Genomic DNA, 23,483 nt, shown 5'->3' with positions numbered 1-23,483 from the left:
AGCTGAGGAAAGTCAGGCTGGCTCGTGCAACACAGAAGCCTATTTGGGTAAAGGAATAGAGCATGGCTACTATGTGAGCAGAGGGATTCAGGTGCCAGGAGTTCTGGGGAGAAAAAGTTTCATAACAAGAGAAAAATACCCGGGAGGAATTTCTATGTGTTCTGAAATCATGCAATGCAAGATTTTGCAGAAAAGCAATATGGGGTTGGAGTTGAACCTGAATTCATGAGTCAACAGTTGAGGCTCTATATATTACTGCCTGTCCCCTATATACTCTACTAAGACGGACCCCAAATCAGCTATGCCCTCATCTAAGTAATGAAGAAAGCACAGGAGAAGTTAGGAGACCTGGATGTGGTTCCAACACTGTGGCCCTTGGGAAGTCACTTTGCCTCCTGAGTCAGTAATAAGAGTAGACCAGTCATCTCCAAGAACCCCTCCAACTCTGAAATTCTAAAATTTAGAGCACGGGGGTGAAAGGTGATTAGTAAATTTGAAAACAACCTCAATCTGGCCCTGGAATTGAACAAAACAAAACGCCAGGACAAAAGAAGTGAGTTTCCACCAAGTTTCAGTAGAGCATCTCCCGTACTCCCTCCTCACGCTCCTGGACCACAAGGACCGCTCTTCTGCCGTGTGGTTGCCCTTCTGCGTACATCCTTCAAACGCAGGATTCAGCCTTGCTGATCTGCCAGGAATCCCTCACAGAAGTTCAGACTGGGGAAATAAGAGCCCTCTCCCTCTCCCTTCATTTCCCTCTAAACCTACTTGGAATGTGTGCCCAGAATGGACTCTGAAGGATACGGAAGGCCAAAGGCATGGGACTTGAGAAGACACTGTATTGGGGTAACCCAGCCTAGGACGTTTCCTGCAAGTATCTTGAGGTCCCATTGGTGGGGGGGAGGTCCCTTGAGTAGGTGTCTCCTTGAGGCTCTTCTGCTGACCATGCCTGCCTGCCAAGTCCACCTAGGAATCTGATGTCCTCCAGAGACTGCACTTCCCAACAAGTGCCCGAAGTGAGCCCCTGGGTTATCTGTGGGTGGAGCCAGTGCCTCGGAGGCCTCAAGTGGCCACTAGAGGGCATTCGGCTCTCGGTGGCTTCTAATGCCCTCCTGTGGCCAGATTGAAGATTGGCAAAATAGAACCTGCAGAAGAGAGCCAAGACTGGACTCCATAGGGAGACAAGTTAACAATAACAGTTCCTTATAAAATAACATTATATCAATATTTATTGTTACATATTAGTTAACATTTTGACATGTGTACCTACTAGTCTGTGCGAGCACTCTTCTAAAGGGGCACCTGAGGGGCGCCTGGGTGGCTCAGTCGTTAAGCATCTGCCTTCGGCTCAGGTCATGGTCCCAGGGTCCTGGGATCGAGCCCCGCATCGGGCTCCCTGCACCGTGGGAAGCCTGCTTCTCCCTCTCCCACTCCCCCTGCTTGTGTTCCCTCTCTCGCTGTGTGTCTCTCTCTCTGTCAAATAAAATAAATAAAAAATCTAAATAAATAAATAAATAAATAAAGGGGCGCCTGGGTGGCTCAGTTGGTTAAGCATCTGCTTTTGGCTCAGGTCATGATCTCAGGGTCCTGGACTTGAGCCCCACATCGGGCCCCTGCTCAGTGGGGAGCCTGCTTCTCCCTCTTCCTCTGCCCGCCGCTCCCCCTGCTTGTGCGCACTCTCTGTCAAATAAATAAAATCTTAAAAAAAAAATAAGGTGCTCTACATGTATTAATTTATTTCTCACAACAGCTTATAATATAAACACTATTATTATCTCTGTTTTGAAGATGAGGAAACTGAGCACAGAAAGGTTGAGGTAGGGGCGCATGGGCGGCTCAATTGGTTAAGCATCTGCCTTTGGCTCAGGTCATGATCCCAGGGTCCATGATCTGAGTCCCACATTGGACTCCCCGCTCAGTGGGGAACCTGCTTCTCCCTCTGCCTGCCCCTCCCCCTGCTTGTTCTCTCTCTCTCTCTGACAAATAAATAAATAAAATCTTTAAAAAAGGAGAAGAAAGAAAGTTTGAGGTAATTGCTAAAGTCACATAGGAGACTGGAATTCTGAGTCCAAGAAATCTGGCTCCAGAATTTTTGCTTTTAATCACCATGCTGAAACTGAGTCCCATCTTCTAGGTTGCCAGGTAAATTACAGGATGCTCAGTTAAATCACAATTTCAGATAAACAAATGATTGTTATCCTAAGTATATCCCATGAAATATTTGGTTCAGACTTAATACCAACAAATTATTTGTCGTTTACCTGAAATTCTAATTTAACTGGGTGTCCTGTATTTTTTTTCATTAAATCTGCCAGCCTTATTTTACAAGGCATTTTTCTCTGCCAAATGCCATCACATATATTACCTAATTCAGTTCTCCCAGGAAGACTATTCTCAGGTGCCCAGGATGCCCCCTCCACACACTTCAGTCTCTCCCAATAGTCCCATTTTTTTCTCAGGTAAAGAAACAGACACAGAGACCTGAAATGACTAGCTGAGGTTACAGAACAGAACGAGTGGCAGAGCTGGGGCTTGAACCCACGTTCTCACGGCAAAAATTGGTGGATGTTTCCCAGTTTAACAGGAGACAAAGTGAGAAGCAGTGATTGCCACCAAGGAAATCTCCCTTCGTGCCTTCTTAGGCCTGGTCTGCTCTGTGGAAGAGGGGCAGGTCCCTCCTCAGGGAGGTAAGAGAACCGGCGAGGGCCTTCCTTGGCGGGGAGAGGGGCAGAGGAGTGGAAACAGCTCTCCAGCTTCCGTGCCCAGCCCCCACTGGACCTCTGGAGGAAAGCAGGAAGGAGACTGCTCCTAGGTCCCCGGGAGCTGGCTGTGAGGCTCAAGCGACTACCTGCTAGGGGCCCCGGGGCTCCCAGGGCCGCTCACCTGCTGCTCTGTGCACTGGCAGCCCCAAGCCCAGCTGCAGCGGTTGCATCACTACCGCTAAAACAGTCCTGGCAGCCAAAAGGCACCAGAAGGAATCAAAGACACAGGAACCCAGGGAGCCTCTCCCATCTCCCTGTTGCCTTTTGGGAGCATCATGCTTCTGTCCACAGGGAACACTCTTTGCATTTTTCTCCCTTGACTCTGCTGATCTGCGCCCACCCTCAAATACCTGCTCTTTCTTCCCCTGCCCTTCCCACCCAGGCTTACTGGCTCTGATAAGGTAGTAGTAGTCAGGGAGTTTGGGGGTTAGGACCCCCTCTGGGGTGCGGGCTGGGGTGCCCTGCTGGTATGTGCCCCAACAGGTTTTTCTCTATCAGCCTCTAAATCAGCCTGGAGCCTGTCTGACCTGTCCCCCCAGGGAGCTGGGGCCGGAGGTGGAGCCAGGTCAGAAGCTGGACTTAAAGCCTGGGCTTCTATGGTTCCCCCCTGGCCTCACAGGGGAAGCAACGCACCGAGCCTCTTGTGTCCAGCTGAGCTGCTGAGAGGCTGAGCAGACTTCTCTCTCCGCGGGCTGAGGCCCGGCTCCTGGGAGGAAAGATGCTCGCTAGGGAGGGGTTTGCCTGTGGGACCAGGTACGGCCGGGTCCTCTCCCACATTTGGGAGGGGCCGGAGCCCAGGCGACAGCTGGGCTGGGCTGCTGGAGAGGTCATCTGACTGGCTGCCCGGCCTGGGAGGCACACTGGCCGACTACGCAGAAGCCGGTGCTCACACAGGCAGTTTCCAGGCTGTGACTGCCACTCGCCCCCAGCACCTCCAGGTAAGCACTGGACCTGGGCCCTCAGGGGGGAAGGAGGAGGGAGAGCTTGGGGATCCCTTGGGAGAGGGAGAAAGGAGTTTTCTTTTTCTTTTTCTTTCTTTTAAGACTTTATTTATTATTTGACAGAGAGAGACACAGCGAGAGAGGGAGAACAAGCAGGGGGAGCAGCAGAGGGAGAGGGAGAAGCAGGCTTCCCGCGGAGCAGGGAGCCCGACGCGGGGCTCGATCCCAGGACCCTGGGACCATGATCCCAGCCGAAGGCAGACGCTCAACGACTGAGCCACCCAGGCGCCCCTGGAGTTTTCTCTTTCTAATGTGAGTGCTTGCTCCCTTGTCTAGGCACCCATGTACCTGAAGGAACACATACGTCAGCCCCGAGATCACACCTGCTGAGCTGAAGATCACTGCCAGAGACTCCAAGGGGGAAAGGCAGGCAGCAGGTAGACAGCCTGGTGGGCAGGGGGCAGGGGCTTACTCCTGGGCTGGGGCTGAAGGTGGGGAGATGTTTTAGAGGTTGTTATCTCCCACCCCACATACTTAATCCTGCCACATCGCCTCACCTCCCCTGCACTGCCCCAGGAACACCTAGCCAGGCCATCAGAAGGAAGGGATATGGATCTCAGAAGGGGGTCATCCACCTGAGACCAAAGTTTGGGAGCCTTGGGACCCACCTTGGAGTCAGGGAGGGTTTGTTTGGTGCTCATTCTAACAGCATTCCTGATCAATCCTTGCTTCCTGAAGGAGGGGTGAGAGGTGGGGAAGATGGGGACTTCCCCTTACCCCTCCATTTGGGCTCCCAAACCTGACAAGCAGGTTGATGTTCTTTTTTTCTGCAACATGGGAAAGGACAGGCATGGGAGGTGGGCCTCGGGGTCTGGGGGTCATAAAGAGGCCCAAAGGGCAGGAAATTCTCCTCAGTTGGCTCCTGTTTCCCTCCCTGGGACAGCCAGTCATACCATGTCTGTGGCCAGCGGGAAGACAAGATCATCCCTGACCCAGGAGATCCTCAGCCACCTGGGCCTTGCCAGCAAGGTAGGGGCTGTGATCGTTGGAATTGTTGTTACTATATCAACTCCAGGGCGGCGAGGGAATGGAGGATGGGAAAAGGGAGAGCAGGCCCTGAGACCATGCCAAGGGCCATGCTGAGGCACTGGGGCAGGCATGTGTGGACCTGTGATGCTCCCCCCAACCCCCCACCCCTCATGCTCTTACAGACTGCAGCTTGGGGAACCCTGGGCACCCTCAGGACCTTCTTGAGCTTCAGCGTGGACAAGGATGTGCAAAGGCTGCTGAGGGCCATTGCAGGCCAAGGTGAGCCCTTTTCCTTCTGCACCTGGGGATCCACCTTTTAAAAACCAGTCTGCAGACCAAGAAGGAGCCAGGAAGGAGGAAGTGACGTTGTTCAATAAATGTTTGTGGAATGCCTTAATTCCTGTATGTCAAGTACCATGTTAGGTATGTCATTCCCATTCTCGGGACACCCTTGTGAGGTAAGTCTTATTTCCATTTTACAGATGAGGAAACAGGCTTGGTGAGACAAAGAGGCTGGCCCAAGTTCACACAGCTCATAATGGCAGGGCTGGGATTCTAATCTAAGTCTATAATCACCAAGCCATCTCTCCCCCACCACACCAGGCCACCTTCACCTAATTTTGGGTCAGGTTCGCATGCCATTTTGGCATCTTATTTGCATCTTCTTTTTTAAATTCTTTTTTTTGAGAGAGAGAGAGAAAGTGCTCAGGAGCATTGGGGGGAGGGGCAGAGAGAGAGGAAGAGAATCTTCAGCAGACCCCTGCTGAGCACAGAACCCACCACCCTGAGATCATGACCTGAGCCAAAATCAAGAGTTGGAAGCTTAACCGACTGAGCCACCCAGGCGGCCCTGCATCTTCTTCTGAGGCTGAATGGAAGTGGGGGTGTTGCAACACCCTTTGGAGGCTTCAAGTCCAAGGAGGAAGGGGATCCCCGCCCTGTAAAGATTCTGTTGGGTTCCGCCCAGCTGATGGCCCAGCCCTCATCTTGGTTCAGGTGTGGACCGTGGCTCCATCGTGGACGTACTGACCAACAGGAGCAGAGAGCAAAGGCAGCTCATCTCTCGAGCCTTCCAGGAGCGCACCCAACAGGTGAGGCCGCTGACTTCCCAGGAGCAGTGGACTGGGCTGAGCAGCCCCCTGGAAGACTTGGGAGTACAGCAATAGCAGCTGAGGGGGGGATGGCTGGTGCTTCTGGCCTTAGGAAGAAACCGGCCAGATGTCCCCAAAGCTCCCCACACATCCGGGGCCCTCCCCATGGTGCCCGCTCCTCTGCCATGGGGACCTTCTATTGTAGGACCTGCTGAAGTCCCTGCAGGCAGCGCTCTCGGGCAACCTCGAGAGGACTGTGATGGCTTTGCTGCAGCCCGCAGCCCTGTTCGATGCCCAGGAGTTGAGAACAGCCTTGAAGGTACCAGCAGAGGAGGCTCGCTGGGTGTCTAGGAAGTGAGGACACCACTGAGGGGAGGAGAGGGTTGACTGATTTGCCTTTGCCCACTCCAGAGGAGTCGACTTGGCAGGGGCCCCCTTTAAACAGCCCATATTGACCCTTAAAGGACAAGTGGTCGGCCTCTGCTCTCTGCCATCCTAATGACATGGCCCAGTTTCAGAGTGGCCTCCCAATTTCTTGTAGAACTCAGGTTCTGCTGAGGATGTGGCCGTGGAAATTCTTGCCACCCGAAGCCCAGCCCAGCTGCACGAGTGCCTGACGGTCTACAAACATAGTAAGAGCACGTAAGGAGGGGAAGGGATGGCAGGACAGCGCCCACTCTCTGGCACTCCCTACAGGCAAGCCCTCTGGGAACCTGTCTGCCCCAGCTCTGTGCCCTTGGGGTCTCCCCCCACCCAGTTCTCAGTCTCCCCCAGGGCGAGAGCCCAATGTGATCATTTCCTTTCTTTAAAGAGAAGCAATGAGTAGCCATCTTAGTCTGGGGCTCCAGGGCAGATTCCGAGGTAATGACAAGGTCGGGCACTGTGACGATCCCAAGGGTACCCATGTCATCTTCCCAGCCCCTTCCTGATTCTGCCCTCACACCACATCCCAGGCTGAATGGAACCTTGCTGCAACCGGGGGGAAAGGTGGGGGACCTGCTCTCTAAGTCATGGGTACTACCCCTCAGGCCCCTGCTTGACTGCCACATGCCTCACCCACTAATCGCTAACTGGCCTTCCCTCATCCTCATCTGAGCACCCCCCCCCTTTTTTGCTTTCCCTAATTTTCCTTTGATGTCCATTCTTGGCCTTTCTTAATCCCTCTCCTACCTCTCATTTCTTTTTAAGATTTTATTTATTTGAGAGTGAAAGAGCACAAGCAGGGGGAGAGGGAGATGGAGAAGCAGGCCCCCCACTGAGCAGGGAGCCTGACGCGGGGCTCGATCCCAGGACCCTGGGACCATGACACGAGCTGAAGGCAGACTGAGCCACCCAGTCGCCCCCTACCTCTCACTTCTTGCTTGTTTTTCTTTTCCTTCTTTTTCTTTCACTTCTTCACATCCTTCCACATCACTTCTCCTTGCCTCCAATGAGGGGGCCAGGCCCTAGCCATCTGGCCTCATGATGTAGGTTTCCCTATCCCCCTTGACTGCTGGCCAGCGCTCAAATAACAGACGCCTCCTTCCCCTAGCAGGTTGGCTCCCTGTGGTGCATGACCCTACAGCGCATGGGTTACTCACAGCTTAGGGATGTTTTCAGGGTGGCCATAATGGTGCTTCTGCTTTACATCCTGGGAACCAGCAGCCATCAGGCTACCCCCAGCAGGAGATGACAGTGCAGGCAGGGCACAGTGGGTTGGGCATTTGACAGGGAATATCTACATTGGGAAAAATCGGGAGGCTTCAGAGAGCTCCCGCCCCCACCCCAGATTTCCAGGTGGAGGCTGAGGAGGACATCAGATGTGAGACCAGCGGCATCTTGCAGGAACTGCTCCTGGCCCTGGCCATGGTGAGGAGGACTGGCCTGCAGGAGAGGGAGGGGGTTGGGGGAGAGGGGGGAGCATTGCTTTGGTATAATTAACAAGAGAAGGCTTTGGGGAGAGGGCTTTGGTTGGTTTGGGTTGGTTGTCCTGGAGGTAAAAAGCTACCCCTCGAAGAGTCCTCCTGAAAGAGTTTCTTCTAGGGGGCCCGCGAGAGCTACTCTGGAATCATTGACTATAACCTGGTGGAACAGGATGTCCAGGTGAGCAGGGGTGAGGAGCTTGCCCAGCCATGCACGTAAGACACCCTCCTCCACCCGCTCCTAGAGCCAGTGACAAGTGTCCCCACTTGTCCTGCAAATCTCTCCTTGCCTTGGGGGAGTCCTCAGTGACAGGTGAGGACATGAAGTTTCAGGTAGTGACCATCTGAAGCCTTTTCACTCGTTTAGCCTCTGATTCCTGAACTCACAGGCAGTGAGCTCGTCAACTGACACATTCTCCTCTCAGGGGCATTTGGGTGGGGTAACCCTCCTCAGACCTTCCCTTGGAGATTAATTCCTTGAGTGCCAGGATTTCCCCAAATTGGGGAATCGAGCTGTGAGGGCAGAGTCCCTCTCTTAGCCCTATTCCCTTTTTGTTTGTTTGTTTTAACCATAAATAAAGGCAACCGCTTCACAGGTTCAATTAAGCTTTTCCACTCTGAATCCCATTTCCATCATCATGATGACAGATTCTGGGAACATCACAACCGTGGCTCCCCTACCCCCAACCAATGATCCCGGTTTACTCCTCCCTCCCAGGCATTGAAACAGGCTGAAGGGCCCAGCACAGAGGGCACGTGGGTCCTAATCTTCACCCAGCGAAATCCTGAACACCTCGTCCGAGGTACACGCAAGACTTCTTGTCTTCCCCGCTTACTCTAATGATGAGTTTTGGCTGAGGAAGGTGGGGAGGGCTCATCCTTCTCTGTGATAATCAACCCCCGCTCCCATTTATCTTTCTAACTACCTCCCACACCCCCCACAAGTGTTCGATCTGTACCAGCGGTATACTGGGCACGAGCTGGAGAAGACTGTCCACCACCTTTTCCACGGAGATGCCCAGGCAGCTCTGCTCAGCCTAGGTAGGGCCTGTTCAGCACATGCCGGGTAGGGCTCTCGCCTAGCGTGGGAGCTGGCTCTCTCCATCTCTCCCTCTCTGCTTGCAGCCTCGGTGATCAGGAACACACCGCTCTACTTTGCTGATAAACTTCATCAAGCCCTCCAGGTGAGAGGGACGCTTCTTTTCCCTCCCTTTGGAACAAAAACGGGGGAGACATCTTCTGGGCAAGAGAGAGGAAGTTTCACACTGTTGCTAATGTAACAACCTCATATTTACTTTATAAACATATAGTAGCTCTCTTTTCCTAGGTTTGCAAACTGTCTTGTGAATAATAGAGGCGTGAGCTGTGGTTAAAGCTAAATGAGTTGACTCAAAAGGGCACTGAAGCCAAAATTTTGGCCTAATTGATGTCTAGGTGGCCAAATATAGATATGAATTTGCTCTGTAAGACAGCACCATGTCCAATTTCAGTTGTCACCGGAATAATGATGGTGATGACAAGAACCAACATTTCTTGGGTGCTCTCATTGTGTCCCGGGGCCTATGCTGAGCTTGTTACACACATTTCAATTAATCTCCATGGCCACCCTCCATCTGTCTTATAGATGAAAAAACTGAGGTACAGAGAGGTTAAGTTCTTTGCCCAAGGTCATATACAGCTAATAAATCATATAGGCTTCCTATAAAACACATAATGGCTAATATAACATTGTATGTTATTTATGTTGGAATTTAAAAATAATTAAAAACCACACACACATAATGGTCTTTTAAGACATTTAACTGCCATGTGTCAACTCAAATAGGTGTTGGTCTATCCTATAAGCTATACCATTAGAGTTCTAGCACCCAGGACCACCTTTCTCCACACTGGTCGGACCTTGTTCCCTATTATCCACACTTAAATTGGTGATGTTGGTTTGAGTAATTTCATAAACAGAATCCAGTCATTCTACTCATTGAGCTAGGTCTCCTATTAGTACAACTGTCCCCCAAAACCTATAAATAAAAAACTCACCCAAATTTTTAAGAAGATAAAAGGAGTTATCATTTTGGTAGATGGCATAGCTTCTTGTATACTGAGTGAGAAACCATCATGCCTTGTTGACCGCTATTCAAAAGACAGTACATATGTGCACTTATTTTATCATCAATGGAGATTTCCATTTTGACAGTAGATTAATATTTTACTTACCCAGTAAACTCCATACTATTATACTGAGCCAACACTAAGACTGATTTGAAGAGTTCTGGTTATCTGTCTAAATTCTGGTCATAAACAAACTTGTATCCCAGCGGTAAATGATTATAATGTATTTGGATTGTGGGACCCATGCTCTTAGTTGTAAATGCCAGGTTTATCCTAGAAGTAGGAGTCACAAAATAATATAGGCCTATTTTTCTGAAAAGTTTTTTTAAAAAGGAAAAACTCAATCATATGCTTCTTAATTCTCTTATGAGAAATATATGAAAACATAGATTGTGACAAATATTTATTCAGAAAAATGACCTTCAGTGAAGACTGATTCAGGAAAATTGGGACCAATCTGAACCATACAATGAATGCTCATTAAAAGGTCCTGGGGAAGTATGAGATGCCACGTACATTCTCAAGTAACAAGGCAAGAATTATGTTTAATGTAGGTTTGCTAGACAGGATGCTTGTGCATCAATGTTCCAGAATTTTCAGTTAATGAGTACCTTGCCCCAATTCTACAACTTTGGAGTAATAAGAGTTGGAAGAAGGGGAAGAATGGATACTAGGGAGCGATCAACAATCTTTATCACAATACAAAATTGATGATACATGAAATTTAAGATAAAGCAGCTCTCAGCACTGACCATGAGGTAATGAGTCCAAATGAAATATGGCATCTTGTTACTTCCTCGTTTTCTTTTTTTCTCCCTCGTGGGAATTTATGATCTGTGTAGATGCCGTAAGTGTGGGTATCAGGCAGTTCTGGGAAGGGTCTCGTGAGTCAAGTAACAGGAAACACCGGAAAAGAAGCTATTAGGAAATTGTGACAGCGCCGGTACACAGCCCATGACATAAATAGGATTTTTGCAACCAACGTTTTTATTTAGAAATCTCTTGTGATAACTAACACATTTATTATAATCAGTTAAAATTCATGATTTGATATAACCAATTATAATTCACGTATTGTACCTCTATTATTTCTAAACCGAATCCTCCATTACCTTCCTTAACCAAAAGGCAGGAGGCTTGGTACAGGCTTAGGAGGAAGACAGTGATGCTGGACCCAGGGGTCCAACCAGGAGAAACTGATGTATACAGATGGGGATGTGAGGTGGCCCTGGTAGGTCAGGCTCAGAACCAAAAGCCACATGGCCCTGCTCTCTCTCAGAGCCCCATCAACTCAGTTTGGGGATAGGCTGGGTATATCCTCCTTGGACATTCACTAACTTGGAAGTTGAGAACTTCTTGGCTTTCATGCTGGAAGTCTTTATAGGTAGCAAGTCTTTCCTATCCTTTTTGGAGGAACTGCCTTTGGAGCTGCCCACCACTGAGATCTTGAGGAATGAGGCTCTAAGCTAGTGGCGTGGCCTAGAAAGACATGTGGCCAGAACGAGAATTATCCAGCTGCTCCCACAGAGACTGATCTTTCCTGCTGTATCACCTTCCATGAGGGTGACAAGGATACATTTTCCTCTTAGATAACGTACACTTCTCTTTTCCCTGGACTCACACCTCGCTTCCCCTTTCTAGAGTAATTTACCATGCTGTCCAGTCTCTACTCTGTGAGAAGCTTACTACCACCCTCTCCCCCTCTGTTTCTCCCTCTACCAGGACATCAAGCCCAATTACCAAGTCCTGATGCGCATCCTTATCTCTCGAAGTGAGACTGACCTTCTAAGCATCCGAGCGGAGTTCAAAAAGAAATCTGGCAAGTCCCTCTACTCTTCTCTCCAGGTGAGACTTGGCTAGTACTTAACCTGGAGCCCCAGAGCTTCACCCCTTACCTCCACTCTGCCCTCCCTGCACACCACCGAGCATATTCATGCCCTGGAGAACTCATGAGTCTTTGGTTAATTTCGTACACAACTCTTGACATCAGACAGTTCTGGACCAGCACAAGGGAGGAAACAGAATGCCTGGGCCATGGTGGTAGTGGGGTCTAACACTTGACTCTCTTGTCTGCAGGAGGCAGTGAAAGGGGACTGCCGGTCAGCTCTACTAGCCCTGTGCAGGGCCGAAGACATGTGAGGCCTCCCTGGCCTCCTGCCCTCCCTACCACACCATGACATCCAAGGATCTAAGATCCCCATGTTTGGCTGAGCCTGCAGGAAACCAGCTGGACCTCCAAATAGGATAACCCCTCACCGAGCGCCACATGTTCCAGCTTCTCGTTGAGGCTAGAATTTGAAGTCTCTCTTGAATCCCTTGATTTCCTCATCTCAAAGTGATGCCTCACCTGGGTCCCCCATCTCTTGTCTTGGGTATAGACAGCTCTTTGATGGTTTCTGCCCTACTCATCCTTCCCATACCCTGGCCAAAACATCTCACTGATTCTTGAATTCTCTTGGCAAACTTCACTGTTGTTTGTGTTCCCTGATTGAAGTTTGGGTGGAGCAGGACATGGGCTGGGAGGAGGCCTTGAAGTTGGAGGTGCCTTTGATATGCACTTGGATATTCAACAGGGATCCTGTTTGAGGCTCTAGGGCTGCAACAAACACCCCCCTCGAAGCTCCCCACCCCCCAATTATTCTCTCTTCCCCAGGAAATTTCAGGCAAAGTAACTGAGAAACAGGAGCCGGAATGAGGTCAGTAATAGAGAGGCAGCAAAGGACCATCTGATCAAGCTGCCCTCCCCTGCCTGGGAAGTCTTAGGTTAGCAGGGAGCACAACCCCCAAATCGCATCTGTCCAAAGCAGGGACTTGGAAACCCACTTCCCAAACTGGATTACCATTCGCATCCAAGACCTATCAAAAACTAATAGACAGAAAAGAAAATAAGCAGGCTTTGGTTCCCTCTGCTGGCCCTATTAGAAATGACAAGCAAAGCCACCCTCCGGGCCTCTATAACCTCCCCCACCTTTTTGCGTTCCTTAATTGGGGCAAATACTGAACCCCAAGTGCGGCAGAGCAAGGCAAACAACAGATCTCAGGAAAGAAGTTTTATTTCCAAACCCCTAGGAAAGCCATTACAAATAATGGAGATAGAAACCCAAACCAAACCCTGAAACAATTGGAGACAGGCCAGCAGGATGGCCAGGAAGGGCCCAGCCAGTCGGGGGTGGAAGTAGGCGAGAGGCATTCTAGACAGGGACCTCACCCTGGAGGCTGAGTCCATATATGAGTGTGACTGTTCTGGGGCAGGGGCGCTGGGAACCAGAAATCCTCACCCCACCAACCCCAATGTTGCCCTGGACGACTGGGAGGCAGAGAAGGTGGCAGCACACGAGGGCAGGATGTTACCGAGTCTGACCTTGGCATTTACTGCCTGCTCTGATCCCCCACGTCCATAAATACGTTACCCTGCATATCTCAGGGGTTGAGCTGGGGGAGCAAGTAGAATAGCCATCACCTCCGAAAGAGGGAGGGCAGCCCCAGCACTGGGCAAAGCTACAGGACGACACAGTCTGAGTCTTGCTTCGGCCTCTGCCGACGCTCCCCGAATGGGCGTCCAGACGTGGCTCCTCTCCCCTGCATGGGATTTAACAGTGGGTCACTCGTCAGCCCGGAAGAGCACAAGGACAGAGGTTCTAGAAGGACGTGGGGGCAGGAGCAGGAGGGGCGGGGGGGCTGGGGGGGAGAAGATGGGACCCAGGGGAGAGGAGCACCTTGAAGAGACGAGGGCAGGAATCACGAGGACAAGCAGGGCGGAGCTCAGGGCCCGCGGGCGGGCGGGCAGGGCGGCGAGCCGCTCACCTGGGGCGAGGCCCGCACTGGCGCCGGGGGGCCTGCTTGCTGCTGCCGGTACTCCTCCTGCTGAAGCTGCCGGGCCAGCTCCAAGTCGCTAAGACCCACCGTGTCCTGCGGCTGGTGCTGCAGGGACAAGGCGATCAGGTAGTCCTAGAGAGGGGCCGAGATCGGGAGCGGTGAGGTCGCCGGGGCCTGGGGCACATTCAGGCTGGCTCTAGGTTTCCAAACCCGTCTTTTTTTCTCCTTCAAATTCACCAGCTCCTCCTCCAGAGCAAACCACACAGCCTAGTACACTCGGTGGTGACCGAGAACACACTCCAGGCTCGGAGGCAGCCCGGAGGTGGCGGTAAGGGGGCGTCGTGGCTCATGATGTCTACGTGAGGACACGCACGTCACTCGCCAACGGCGAGGAGCTCGGACGCACATGGGCTCTCCGCACCCTTCCCAACGAGCCCACACACCTGGTCGACCTGCCGCCGCTTCTCGGGGGAGCCCCTCGCACCTCCTGCTCCGGGCCCCTTGCCGAGGGAATGACTCAGGTGGAAGTCCGAGTCGCAGAAGCAGCTGTCTCCGTCGACGTTGTGCAGGCTCTCCCACACCACCTGCTCCTCCTGCAGAAAGCCCTGGTCGGTGACCAGTAGGTACAAGTGACCCTGCGGAGAAGAGGACGAAGTTCGGGGGCGGGAGGGCCGACGCACAGGCGCTTGGGCTGAGACGCGGAGAGCGCGTGCGCGGCCTGGCGTGCTAGCTGGGGCGAGGGGAGAGCGCGTGCGCGGCCTGGCGTGCTAGCTGGGGCGAGGGGAGAGCGCGTGCGCGGCCTGGCGTGCTAGCTGGGGCGAGGGGGCGCCAGCACTCGCAGCCCAACGCCGTGCGACTGTGCGGAGGAGGCCGGGCTGCGGCGCAGCGGTCGGCTGGCCGTGAGGAGGGCGAGGAGGGCGGCCACCGTGGGCCAGCGGGAGGCCTCGGGGCCGGGGCCCACACAAGACGCTGCTCCCTACCCTACTTCCCGTGGGTCTCGGGGCTGGCCTAAATCCTTGGAGAGCCAAAGACCTTTCCTTCTTCCATTTAATTCCATTCCCTTCCTGGGAGAGGACTTCACTCTCCTGTCCCATTGAGGGCAGGCTGAGTCCATACGGCTTGCTCTGGCCAGTGAGAAGGTGGCAGAAATGACACGTGTCATCTCTAGGCAGAAGCATTAAAAGCGGGTGCATGGTGTCCCTCTCTCCCTTTTCCCTCCCACATTCCAGATGAAGGCCGTGTTGTCAGCCTGGGTCCCAGAGCGAAGACGATGTGGGACAGAATGGCAGCCAATCCGCAGTGGCCATCCAGCAGGAGAAATAAACCTTGGTTGTGGTAAAGCACAGGGATTCTCGGGGTCATCTGGTACCTGAACTTAATCTACCCTATCCTGTCGGACACACTGACCCGGAAGAAAAAGCCTCGAGGAAGTGACAGCACTCCACCCGCCCCACCCCCATCTCATCTCCAAAGCCTCATCACCTTGTGCTTAGTCATGGTGCTAAAGTGGTTGTTTCGGAAAAAGACGCTAAGTTCACCCTCCTTGGCAGCTGCTGTTAGCTCACACAGCCCGTGGTAGGTCAGCTGGGCTGCAGTGCTCTCCAGGAACTGCTCTGCGATCAGGCCTGTCAGAAGGCACAAAATGGCGCACGAGGGGCTTGGCTTCAATCCAAAGTCCACAGTGGGAAGAAGGATCACCCAGAGAGTCCCTGTCAGAAGCCCTAAGGATGGTCCCACCTTCTGAGATCCCTTGAAGCCTGGCTGTATTCATTCATCCAACAAATAGTTACTGAGCGGCCGCCTTGCGCCAGGCACCGCCCTAGGTCCTGAACGAACAGCCAATTCCCCCAACTCTCTCTCATGGGGTTTCCATTCTAGGGGGATGTGGTGGGGGGAGACAGACGGTAAACAATACACCGAGGTAGCCATCATTCCCTCCACATAAGACCCCCAGAAGAGAAAGCAGGGCTCTACCACCTTCTGTCACAAGGTTGGTGTCACTAGAGTGCTTGCAGGTGATGATCTTCTCCACCAGCTGGTTGTAACTCAGTTTCCCAACTGCGCTCACAGCCTCGGGACTCTGCATGGGCGGTGGGGTGGGGTGGTACCAAAACAATGAAGAACTTTTTAGGAAGGAAACGAAGCATGCCCACAGGATTGCAACCCTATAACCAAAGGTTCCTGAAACTGCATTTCTGAAGAACTGACCTATTTGCATTTGTTTTTGCCCATGTTTGCCCCTCAAAAAGGTTAAAATTCAAGGAATTCTGCACTGGGTTCAGCCTCTAATGCCTATTCTCTTCCCAAGCCAATCTAATCCCTAACTCCCTAACACCCACCCCACAACACCTTGCTTGTCTGTCAGTTTGAGCTGGATAAGAGTCTCATTTGGGCCGTCCCACCCTCACCTGCGGATCAACCAGCCAGCCATGGTACAGAGGTATGCCTAGGAGGTCAAAGATACTGCACTCAGGAGTATACTCAAAATCAGAGACCCCTGTGAATCGCACGTTGACATCCAGACCTGTGGCCAGTTTAGGCACCACTGTCATTGCATCGTCCACATTCTGGGGTTAGAAAAGAAAATGATGCTTATATCACATCAACATGTTATACATCTTCAACTTACACAATCTTACATGTCAGCTATATCCCAATAAAGCTGGGCAGGGGGAGAAGAAAATGATGGTTACTCTAGCCTCCCCTCCCCTGACTCCTAGCTCCAGAAATAAAAAAAATTAATCCTGTTGCTTTTCTTCCCTGGTTCTCTTACAGGCCATTCCGTTCCTCCCTTGCCTCAACCCTTCTTTATCTTATATAAAGGAACATATTTTCTAGGACAGAGATATACCCTCCTCCCCCTGCAGAAAGAAATCATAGTTCAAGGGGCCTTCTTGAGAAGCAGGAGAAAGGCTTCTCTTCATAGCCTAGGTGTCCCCTTACAAACCTGCAAACTCCCATGCCCCCAGACCTTTGCCTTACCTGCTGAAAATTAAGCTGAAGTCCCTCTGACTTCTCCTGGGGCTTGATGGACAGGAGGCAGTCTCCTACAAGACAGGATCCCTCATCAGTTTTCCCCAATTGTCCCAAAAGCTGCTTCCTCTTCTCCTGGAGAATGGTCACAGACCACAGACTTTCAGAGCTGGAAAGAGCCTTAGAATCTAATCCAGACCTTTCACTTTTCAGAGGAAGAAAGAGACACAAAGGTGAAGGGCCCACCCAAGGTCACATTGAAAGCTCAGGGCAGAAGTAGGGTTATAATCCTGGACTCCTGATACCTTGATTTTTGCTTTTCATTCCCCAGCCTTGCAGAGAAGCCCTGTAGACCTTCACCCTCCTTGCCACATCAGAGCCCCAAATGGGAAGTCCCGCAATATTCTGGATTTCTGGCTGAGTGGAAAGTGTAAGCTCTTGAACCTTCTGTGTAATTCCTCTCCAAGGCCCAGTCACTCACCAAGATGGGCCATGAGCTCATCTGATGTGATCACTTCCTTCTGAGGGGGCAGCTTCACCTGGAGGCAGAAGGGGTGACCAAAGGGTTAGGCATGTGTGCATTTTCCTTCACAGAGCACTGAAGGAGAAATACATAGAAGGACGGGGGCGGAGAAGGGGAAGGCGTGGTGGGAAAGGCTTGCAACTGCAGTGAGGGAATGAATGTGAAGTATTGCGAGACACTCCCATTTGCTAGACAGTAAAAGATACAAGAGTAGGACAGAGAATTGTTTTGTTTTGTCTTGTTTTTATGAATATCTTATCTCACTTGTTCAAGCAGGAGAAATAGAGACAATAATCTGGAAAGTTTTGCCTGGTCTGAGAACAGCAGGATGATCAAGGAGGTGGGTCAGGGAGGAGGACTCTCCCCAGCAATTTCTGAGCCCCCGTCCAAACTCTCTCTTACCTTCCACTGAAGAAAGAGGATGTTCATGATGGCAAGGAGAGGGCACGGGCCATTAGAGCTCTGGGTGATGATGGGTGTCCGTTCTCCCTTCCAGGGGATCCACTTTACACAGTAGAAATCTAGCTCAGGCTGTTGGGCCCTGGGGGGCAGGGGGAGTTCTTGGGGCCTGGAGCAGGCCCCCACTGTCTCTACCTCAGGCTGTGTCCTGTGGGCTGGCCCCAGTTGGCTGGAACTCATATCAGGTGGCGGGGACTCAAGGGTATCCTGGCCCTGGGCCAGCCGTGAAGCTTGGTCTACTGGCGCCTGTTGCCCAGCTGTCCCGTCAGCGTCTCCAGCATCCTTGTCCTGGGGGTGCTCCTCTGGTTGTGACACGACCTCGTGCTTTTCAGGGCTGACTGCCTCTGCAATCCTGGCCTCACCAGAGGCTGGATGCTCAGCTTGATGGTGTTCCATGGTCGGAAGAGGTCAACTGAGGGGCACCAAAGGACTTTCCTGCCCTCAGGGAGTTGCCTAATCTAGGCTTGGTATATAAAAAAAAGACTGATCCAATAAGAAGGAAGTCATTGGGCTGGAAAGCAAATGGACCCAGAAAAGTCTTATTAAAGGACTACAGTATGGAAGGCTAGATAGTGTCTACACAGTCACTCCCGGCTACAGGGAGTGCATGTCTTTCTCAGCTGGGTAAACAGAAGGGCCCCAGCCTGAGCTCTTTTCACCTCTCACTTGCTGTGACCACATGGGACCAATGAGGGTAGAGGGCTTTCAGGCTGGGAGGAAGGATTCTGGTGGGATTGAAGTCATTGGATGGAGTCAGCGTCCCTAAAACAATAAGGACAAGGAATGGAAAAAAGATGGAGAGAAAGGGAAAGTAAAAGGAGAAAGACAGAAAGGAAAAAGAGAAAGAAGCGTTAAAACTGTACCATTAACCCTGAACAACAGGAGTTTGAACTGCGCAGGTCCGCTATATGCAGATTTTTTTCAGTAAATACATGAACAGTACTGTAAATGTATTTTCCTTATGATTTTCTTTTTTTGTTGTTGAAGTATAGTTGACACACAATTTACATTACTTTCAGGTGTATTCCTTGTGATTTTCTTAATAACATTTTCTTTTCTCTAGCTTACTTTATTGTAAGAATACGGTATATAATACATATAACATACAAAATATGTGTCAATTGACTGTCTATGTTTTTGGTAAGGCTCCAGTCAACAGCAGGCGATTAGTTCAGTTTTGGGGGAGTCCAAAGTTATACATGGATTTTCAACTGTATCAGTGTCAGTGTCCTTAATGCCTGTGTTGTTCAAGGGTCAGCTGTGCAAATGGTTATTAATACAGTGATCTTTAGCTCACCCTGTAACAGGCGTCAGGTTGGTAACCCCCACCATAGCCAGGATGGTGTCATTCCTCTGCCCTACACCAAACCACCCCCCCCCCCAAGCTGTTCACGGATCATCCAGAGCACAAACAGGTATCCTTTTTTTTTTAAGATTTTATTTATTTGACAGAGAGAGACAGCGAGAGAGGGAACACAAGCAGGGGGAGTGGGAGAGGGAGAAGCAGGCTTCCCGCAGAGCAGGGAGCATGATGCGGGGCTCAATCCCAGGACCCTGAGATCATGACCTGAGCCAAAGGCAGTCGCTTAACCAACTGAGCCACCCAGGCGCCCCCAAACAGGTATCCTTAGGGTTCCCTTTTCTCTGCTCCACCCCAAGCGTGAAAAGATTAACAGTCACAGAGTGCTTGGGGTGAAGAGTGGAGATACAGGCATATCATGCCCCAAAAGATGAAACACCGGGGAGAAAGAAGTCTACTGAACTTTACACAATCCCAAACCACAGCAAAAGGGTTTTGGGAGGGGCTTCCTGTAGGCCCAAGAGGGGAAATGTAGGCCGTGGGGACTTGAATCAGAGACTGGTTCTGGTAAGTAACTTTAGCACAAAAACCACTCCCCCGACAAATTCTGTCAGTAAATTCTTGACAGCTGGAGTTGAGGTACCAACTTCTCTTCAGTTCCTCTCTGCTTCCCAAATCACCTAAACCCAGAGATACTCTCTTGCCCACTCTTTATATGGAATGTGACCATGCTGATTATTGATTTACATAAGAAATACTCACTCACGGGGCATCTGGGTGGCTCAGTTGGTTGGGCTGCCTACTCTTGATGGTGGACTCTTGATTTCGGCTCAGGTCATGATCTCAGGGTTGTGGATCGAGCCCCGTGTGTGTCTGTGTTGGGCTCCATGCTCAGTGGGGAGTCTGCCTGGGGATTCTCTCTCTCCCTCTCCCTCTGCCCCTTCCCTCCACTCGAGTTCTCTCTCTCTCTCAAATAAATAAAATCTTTAAAAAAAGAAAAGAAAAGAAAAGAAAAGAAATATTCCTTCATGATGAGCACCAGGTGATATATGGAAGTGTTGAATCGCTATACTGTATACCCAAACTAATATAACACTATATGTTAACTAAGTGGAATTAAAATAAAAACTTAAAAAAAGGGCACCTGGGTGGCTCAGTTGGTTAAGCGACTGCCTTCGGCTCAGGTCATGATCTTGGAGTCCCTGCATCGAGTCCCGCATCAGGCTCCCTGCTCGGCAGGGGAGTCTGCTTCTCCCTCTGACCCTCCCCCCTCTCATGTGCTCTCTCTCTCATTCTCTCTCTCTCAAATAAATAAATAAAATCTTTTAAAAAAAAAACTTAAAAAAAAAGAAAAGCAAATACTCCCTCTGCATTCATCTACCTACCTCTGCGTATGTTCTTTCTGTCTGTTCCCACCTAGGTCATCTTAGATGTAAACCCTGGACCTGTTTAACCTGCTCTCTCTATTGGCACTATGCATCCAGTCCAGCACAGACATTTCATTAAGGCTGTGGATAGCAAACAATAAAAAGCCATAAACCCTGTCTCCTGGAAAATATCTCCCTTCAACCTCCTAGCTCCCCTCTCCCCCTTACTCAGGGTAAGAAAAGGGGAGAAATTAGACTTGTCAGAAATCTTGTCTTTTCTCCAGCTCCCTCCTAACCTGACACCATGCTTCCTTCTTGTAAAGTGGCAGCAGTTCAGGGCTAGGTTAAGGCCTGGGAGATGAAGTTGAAAGACAGAAAAGTTATCAAAAGAAGCCTGGTCACCCCAATTGATCCTCCTTCTGCTTCAAATATAACTTATGCTAGTTGTGTCTCATTTACATGTTGTTAATTTAGAATCAGACTAGCAAAAATTGCCTGAGCACCTTACTTTTTTTTTTTTTTTTTTTTGGTCTCTCATCTCCTTTTCCCCTCCCCTCCCAAATGACAGTTAGGCTGAGCCTTGGAAGCAGAAATCAGAGCCTGAGAAAGTTAAAAGAGCCTGGAGAAAAGCAGCGTTCATTTCTTATCTTTTGTGTCCAATGCTAGAAATGATCAATAATTCAGTGGGGGTTGGGTGGTTAGCTGGCGAGGGGGATGAGCCAAAAGGAACCGAGGGTTTCTGGAAACCGGAGGGAGCTGGGTCTCGGAGAAACTGGGCAAAGCTAAGTGGGCTGAGTCTTAAGAGATGGAATGAAGATAGCCACTCTACAAGGTGCACTCCGGGAGGGGTGGGCACCAGTATGTCTGAGCAGGAAAGGATGAGGGGGAGGGCACTCAAACAAATCAGGATTTCATTCTTTTCCTCTTCTTAAGTCCCACGCATTCTCTCCTGCTGGAATTATCCTCTGGTGGTGGGTGAGGGAGGTAAAATAGCCCTGGCCCCTCCCTCACGGTGGCAGTAAATAGCCAGAAGTTGGAAGAAGCAGATAAAATGGGCGGGTAGCTTCAGTAACACACGCACACCCTCAGGAACTTTCCCACTGCCATCTCCTTCTCAGTCTGACCCAAATCTTCATGCAACTACTGGTTTAAAATTTTGCCCCCAAAGGGGCACCTGGGTGGCTCAGTCGTTAAGCGTCTGCCTTCGGCTCAGGTCATGATCCCAGGGTCCTGGGATTGAGCCCCACATCGAGCCCCACATCGAGCCCCACATCGAGCCCCACATCGAGCCCCACATCGAGCCCCATATCGAGCCCCACATCGGGCTCCCTGCTCAGCCTGCTTCTCCCTCTCCCACTCCCCCTGTTTGTGTTCCCTCTCTCGCGGCGTCTCTCTCTGTCAAATAAATAAATAAAATATTTAAAAAAAAAGAGAGAGAGAGAAAATTTTGCCCCCAAATAAGTCAATCACCCCTACCATGCCCTGTCTATTTGCTTGCAAGTGAGAAGGGGAAGTTTTCCTTACACGAAGGAAATGCAGAGACCAAGCTCATCCCTTTTACATATCCCTCCTGCCTTAGCTCCTCTCAAAATCCAGACTTGTAGAGAACAAAAGTGGAGGGACATTTCATGTCACCTCCCCAGAGCTGCAGAGGAAAATGAGAACTGGGCGGGGGGCGGGGGTGGGGGTAAAGGAAACGGTTAAAACAAAGTTTTTACCTTAAAGAAGTGGGTGCTGTTCCAGGCTAGAGGAGGAGGGTCCAGCAGTGGCAATTCGATGAGGAAGGTGGCTACAAGGAGGGGCGCTGCCACAGTCCCAGCTGCCTTCCAGCTGTCAAGGCCAGAGCTGATGCAGGTCTACACAGGTTTATGAGCGCCTGTCCCGGCTTGGCGGTGGCCACTTCCGGACTCACGCCCACGACTGGGGTCACCAGAGGAGGGTGGGGGGCAGGCAGGAGTGCAGCCCAGGTGCTCCCAGGTCGCTCAGAGCGTCTTCAGGATTCCTGAGTTGCCGAGTCTAGGGCGTGCGCTCCAGGCCCTGACTACAAGCTGGTTTTCAAAGGAAGTTTGTGGTTTTTCTTTTTTCTTTCTCTCTCTTTTTTCCCATTGGGACAAAGAAAAATTAGTCAAGGACAAGCTCCCTGGAGGAGGAGGGGCTTGCCCAGCACTGGAGAATTTCCATCAGGGCTTTCTGACCTGGTCAGCAGCTTGGTGATCAGCAGTGAGAGAGAGAGAAACAAGGAGAGAAAAACAACAGACCCTTTCTCTTCCCTCCGCCTGCTGCTGGAAGGGACGGAGCGCTTGTGCCTCTCTGGTGAGAATAGGGAAGAGCAAGTGCCCTTGCTGATGGTGGGGAGGAGCAAGGCTGGACAGCAGCGGCTGGTTGGATTTGGGCTTTCTCAGTGGGTTTGGCAGGCCTTTGGTCTGAATCCACAGAAGCAGGGCCAATGAGCATGATATTTGCATATTTACTCATTTAAAGTTAAAAAAATCCTGCTGCTTTCCAAGCCCTTACGGTATCTTTGTGTGTGTGTGTGTGTGTGTCTAGAAATGGAACTGGTTGGGCAGAAGGTGTGGAAGACTCCCTAGGCTCTGGGAAGAGAGGCAGCAGGGAGAGAACTAGCTGAGCAAGCAGGAGATCCAATACCCCTGTGCTCCAGTCCTTGCTCCCAGCACAGGCCTCAGCTTCTCATGGGTCACCTCCTTTCAATTCTTGGGGGGGCCAGGAAGAGGGGGTAGCAGGAAAAGCTGGCAGTAAGAAATAAAGGGATGGATCAATAAAGGAGGAGGCATTTGATGATGAGAGTACACTTATTTGCAGTACTCTGCATTACCGTGGGGCTGGAAGGCGGCAGTTAAGGGAGGTTGGAACCCAGCTCTACATTCTGAAGGGCCCTCCTAACTTGACTTACAGGGCTGCCGCAGGATGAAACTTCAAGCAACTCTGAAGGCTGAAAGGGCAGTTTGAACAATTAGGGAGGCAGGGCGCAAAAAACCCAGGTTACAACAGTCCAGAAAAAGGAAGAGTCATTTGCCGAGGCTGTAGACAAACAGGCTACTACTGAGTTGTAAAGGAAGTAGCAGCAGGAATTGGCAAGAGACCGTAGGTATTAAGAAGAGGAGTCAAAAGATTATTTTAATGTTTTTATAACATGGACAGCAGAAAATTGGCGGCAACGGGTCAGTTTGGTAAAGGGGAGAATCCGAGAAAGG

The 23,483-nt window shown here is 50.9% G+C and overlaps 2 protein-coding genes across 3 annotated transcripts; one reads left to right on the top strand and one right to left on the bottom strand.

The window, feature by feature from the left end:
• The first annotated feature begins 4,657 nt into the window (after positions 1–4,657).
• ANXA9 (annexin A9) lies at positions 4,658–11,972 on the top strand. The gene is made up of 12 exons (XM_032397139.1): positions 4,658–4,732; positions 4,915–5,011; positions 5,729–5,823; positions 6,029–6,142; positions 6,365–6,455; positions 7,592–7,671; positions 7,846–7,905; positions 8,443–8,527; positions 8,670–8,765; positions 8,850–8,908; positions 11,556–11,678; positions 11,910–11,972. The coding sequence occupies exons 1-12, from the start codon at positions 4,658–4,660 to the stop codon at positions 11,970–11,972; spliced, it is 1,038 nt and encodes a 345-aa protein (XP_032253030.1).
• Positions 11,973–12,862: 890 nt separating this feature from the next.
• MINDY1 (MINDY lysine 48 deubiquitinase 1) lies at positions 12,863–22,567 on the bottom strand. 2 transcript variants are annotated; one of them, XM_032397130.1, is made up of 10 exons: positions 21,990–22,567; positions 17,548–18,366; positions 17,104–17,161; positions 16,632–16,696; positions 16,058–16,216; positions 15,627–15,729; positions 15,132–15,274; positions 14,093–14,284; positions 13,638–13,781; positions 12,863–13,412 (listed from the first exon to the last, which is right to left on the bottom strand). In XM_032397130.1, the coding sequence occupies exons 2-10, from the start codon at positions 17,998–18,000 to the stop codon at positions 13,332–13,334; spliced, it is 1,398 nt and encodes a 465-aa protein (XP_032253021.1). In that variant the 5' UTR covers positions 18,001–18,366; positions 21,990–22,567; the 3' UTR covers positions 12,863–13,331. The 2 variants fall into 2 exon arrangements, with proteins under 2 accessions (XP_032253021.1, XP_032253022.1); XM_032397131.1 differs by lacking the exon at positions 12,863–13,412 and having other exon boundaries at positions 13,639–13,781; positions 14,134–14,284.
• Positions 22,568–23,483: the final 916 nt, after the last annotated feature.

This window comes from Phoca vitulina, unplaced genomic scaffold (assembly GCF_004348235.1).
Source record: "Phoca vitulina isolate PV1807 unplaced genomic scaffold, GSC_HSeal_1.0 scaffold96, whole genome shotgun sequence".
Classification (NCBI taxonomy): domain Eukaryota; kingdom Metazoa; phylum Chordata; class Mammalia; order Carnivora; family Phocidae; genus Phoca; species Phoca vitulina.
Note: the sequence above shows the minus strand (reverse complement) of the source record. Positions and strands in the feature narration are given on the sequence as shown.

What these genes read in the sequence shown, in the direction of transcription:
- ANXA9 (XM_032397139.1), top strand. Translation starts at nt 4,658, where the DNA reads ATGTCTGTGGCCAGCGGGAAGACAAGATCATCCCTGACCCAGGAGATC. An exon ending in TCCTGAACACCTCGTCCGAG is followed by an intron (nt 8,528 to 8,669) that starts GTACACGCAAGA and finishes ACCCCCCACAAG; the next exon opens with TGTTCGATCTGTACCAGCGG. An exon ending in GGCAGCTCTGCTCAGCCTAG is followed by an intron (nt 8,766 to 8,849) that starts GTAGGGCCTGTT and finishes CTCTGCTTGCAG; the next exon opens with CCTCGGTGATCAGGAACACA.
- MINDY1 (XM_032397130.1), bottom strand. Translation starts at nt 18,000, where the DNA reads ATGGAACACCATCAAGCTGAGCATCCAGCCTCTGGTGAGGCCAGGATT. An exon ending in GCTGGCTGGTTGATCCGCAG is followed by an intron (nt 15,730 to 16,057) that starts GTGAGGGTGGGA and finishes CCGCCCATGCAG; the next exon opens with AGTCCCGAGGCTGTGAGCGC. An exon ending in CACCAACCTTGTGACAGAAG is followed by an intron (nt 15,275 to 15,626) that starts GTGGTAGAGCCC and finishes GCCTTCTGACAG; the next exon opens with GCCTGATCGCAGAGCAGTTC.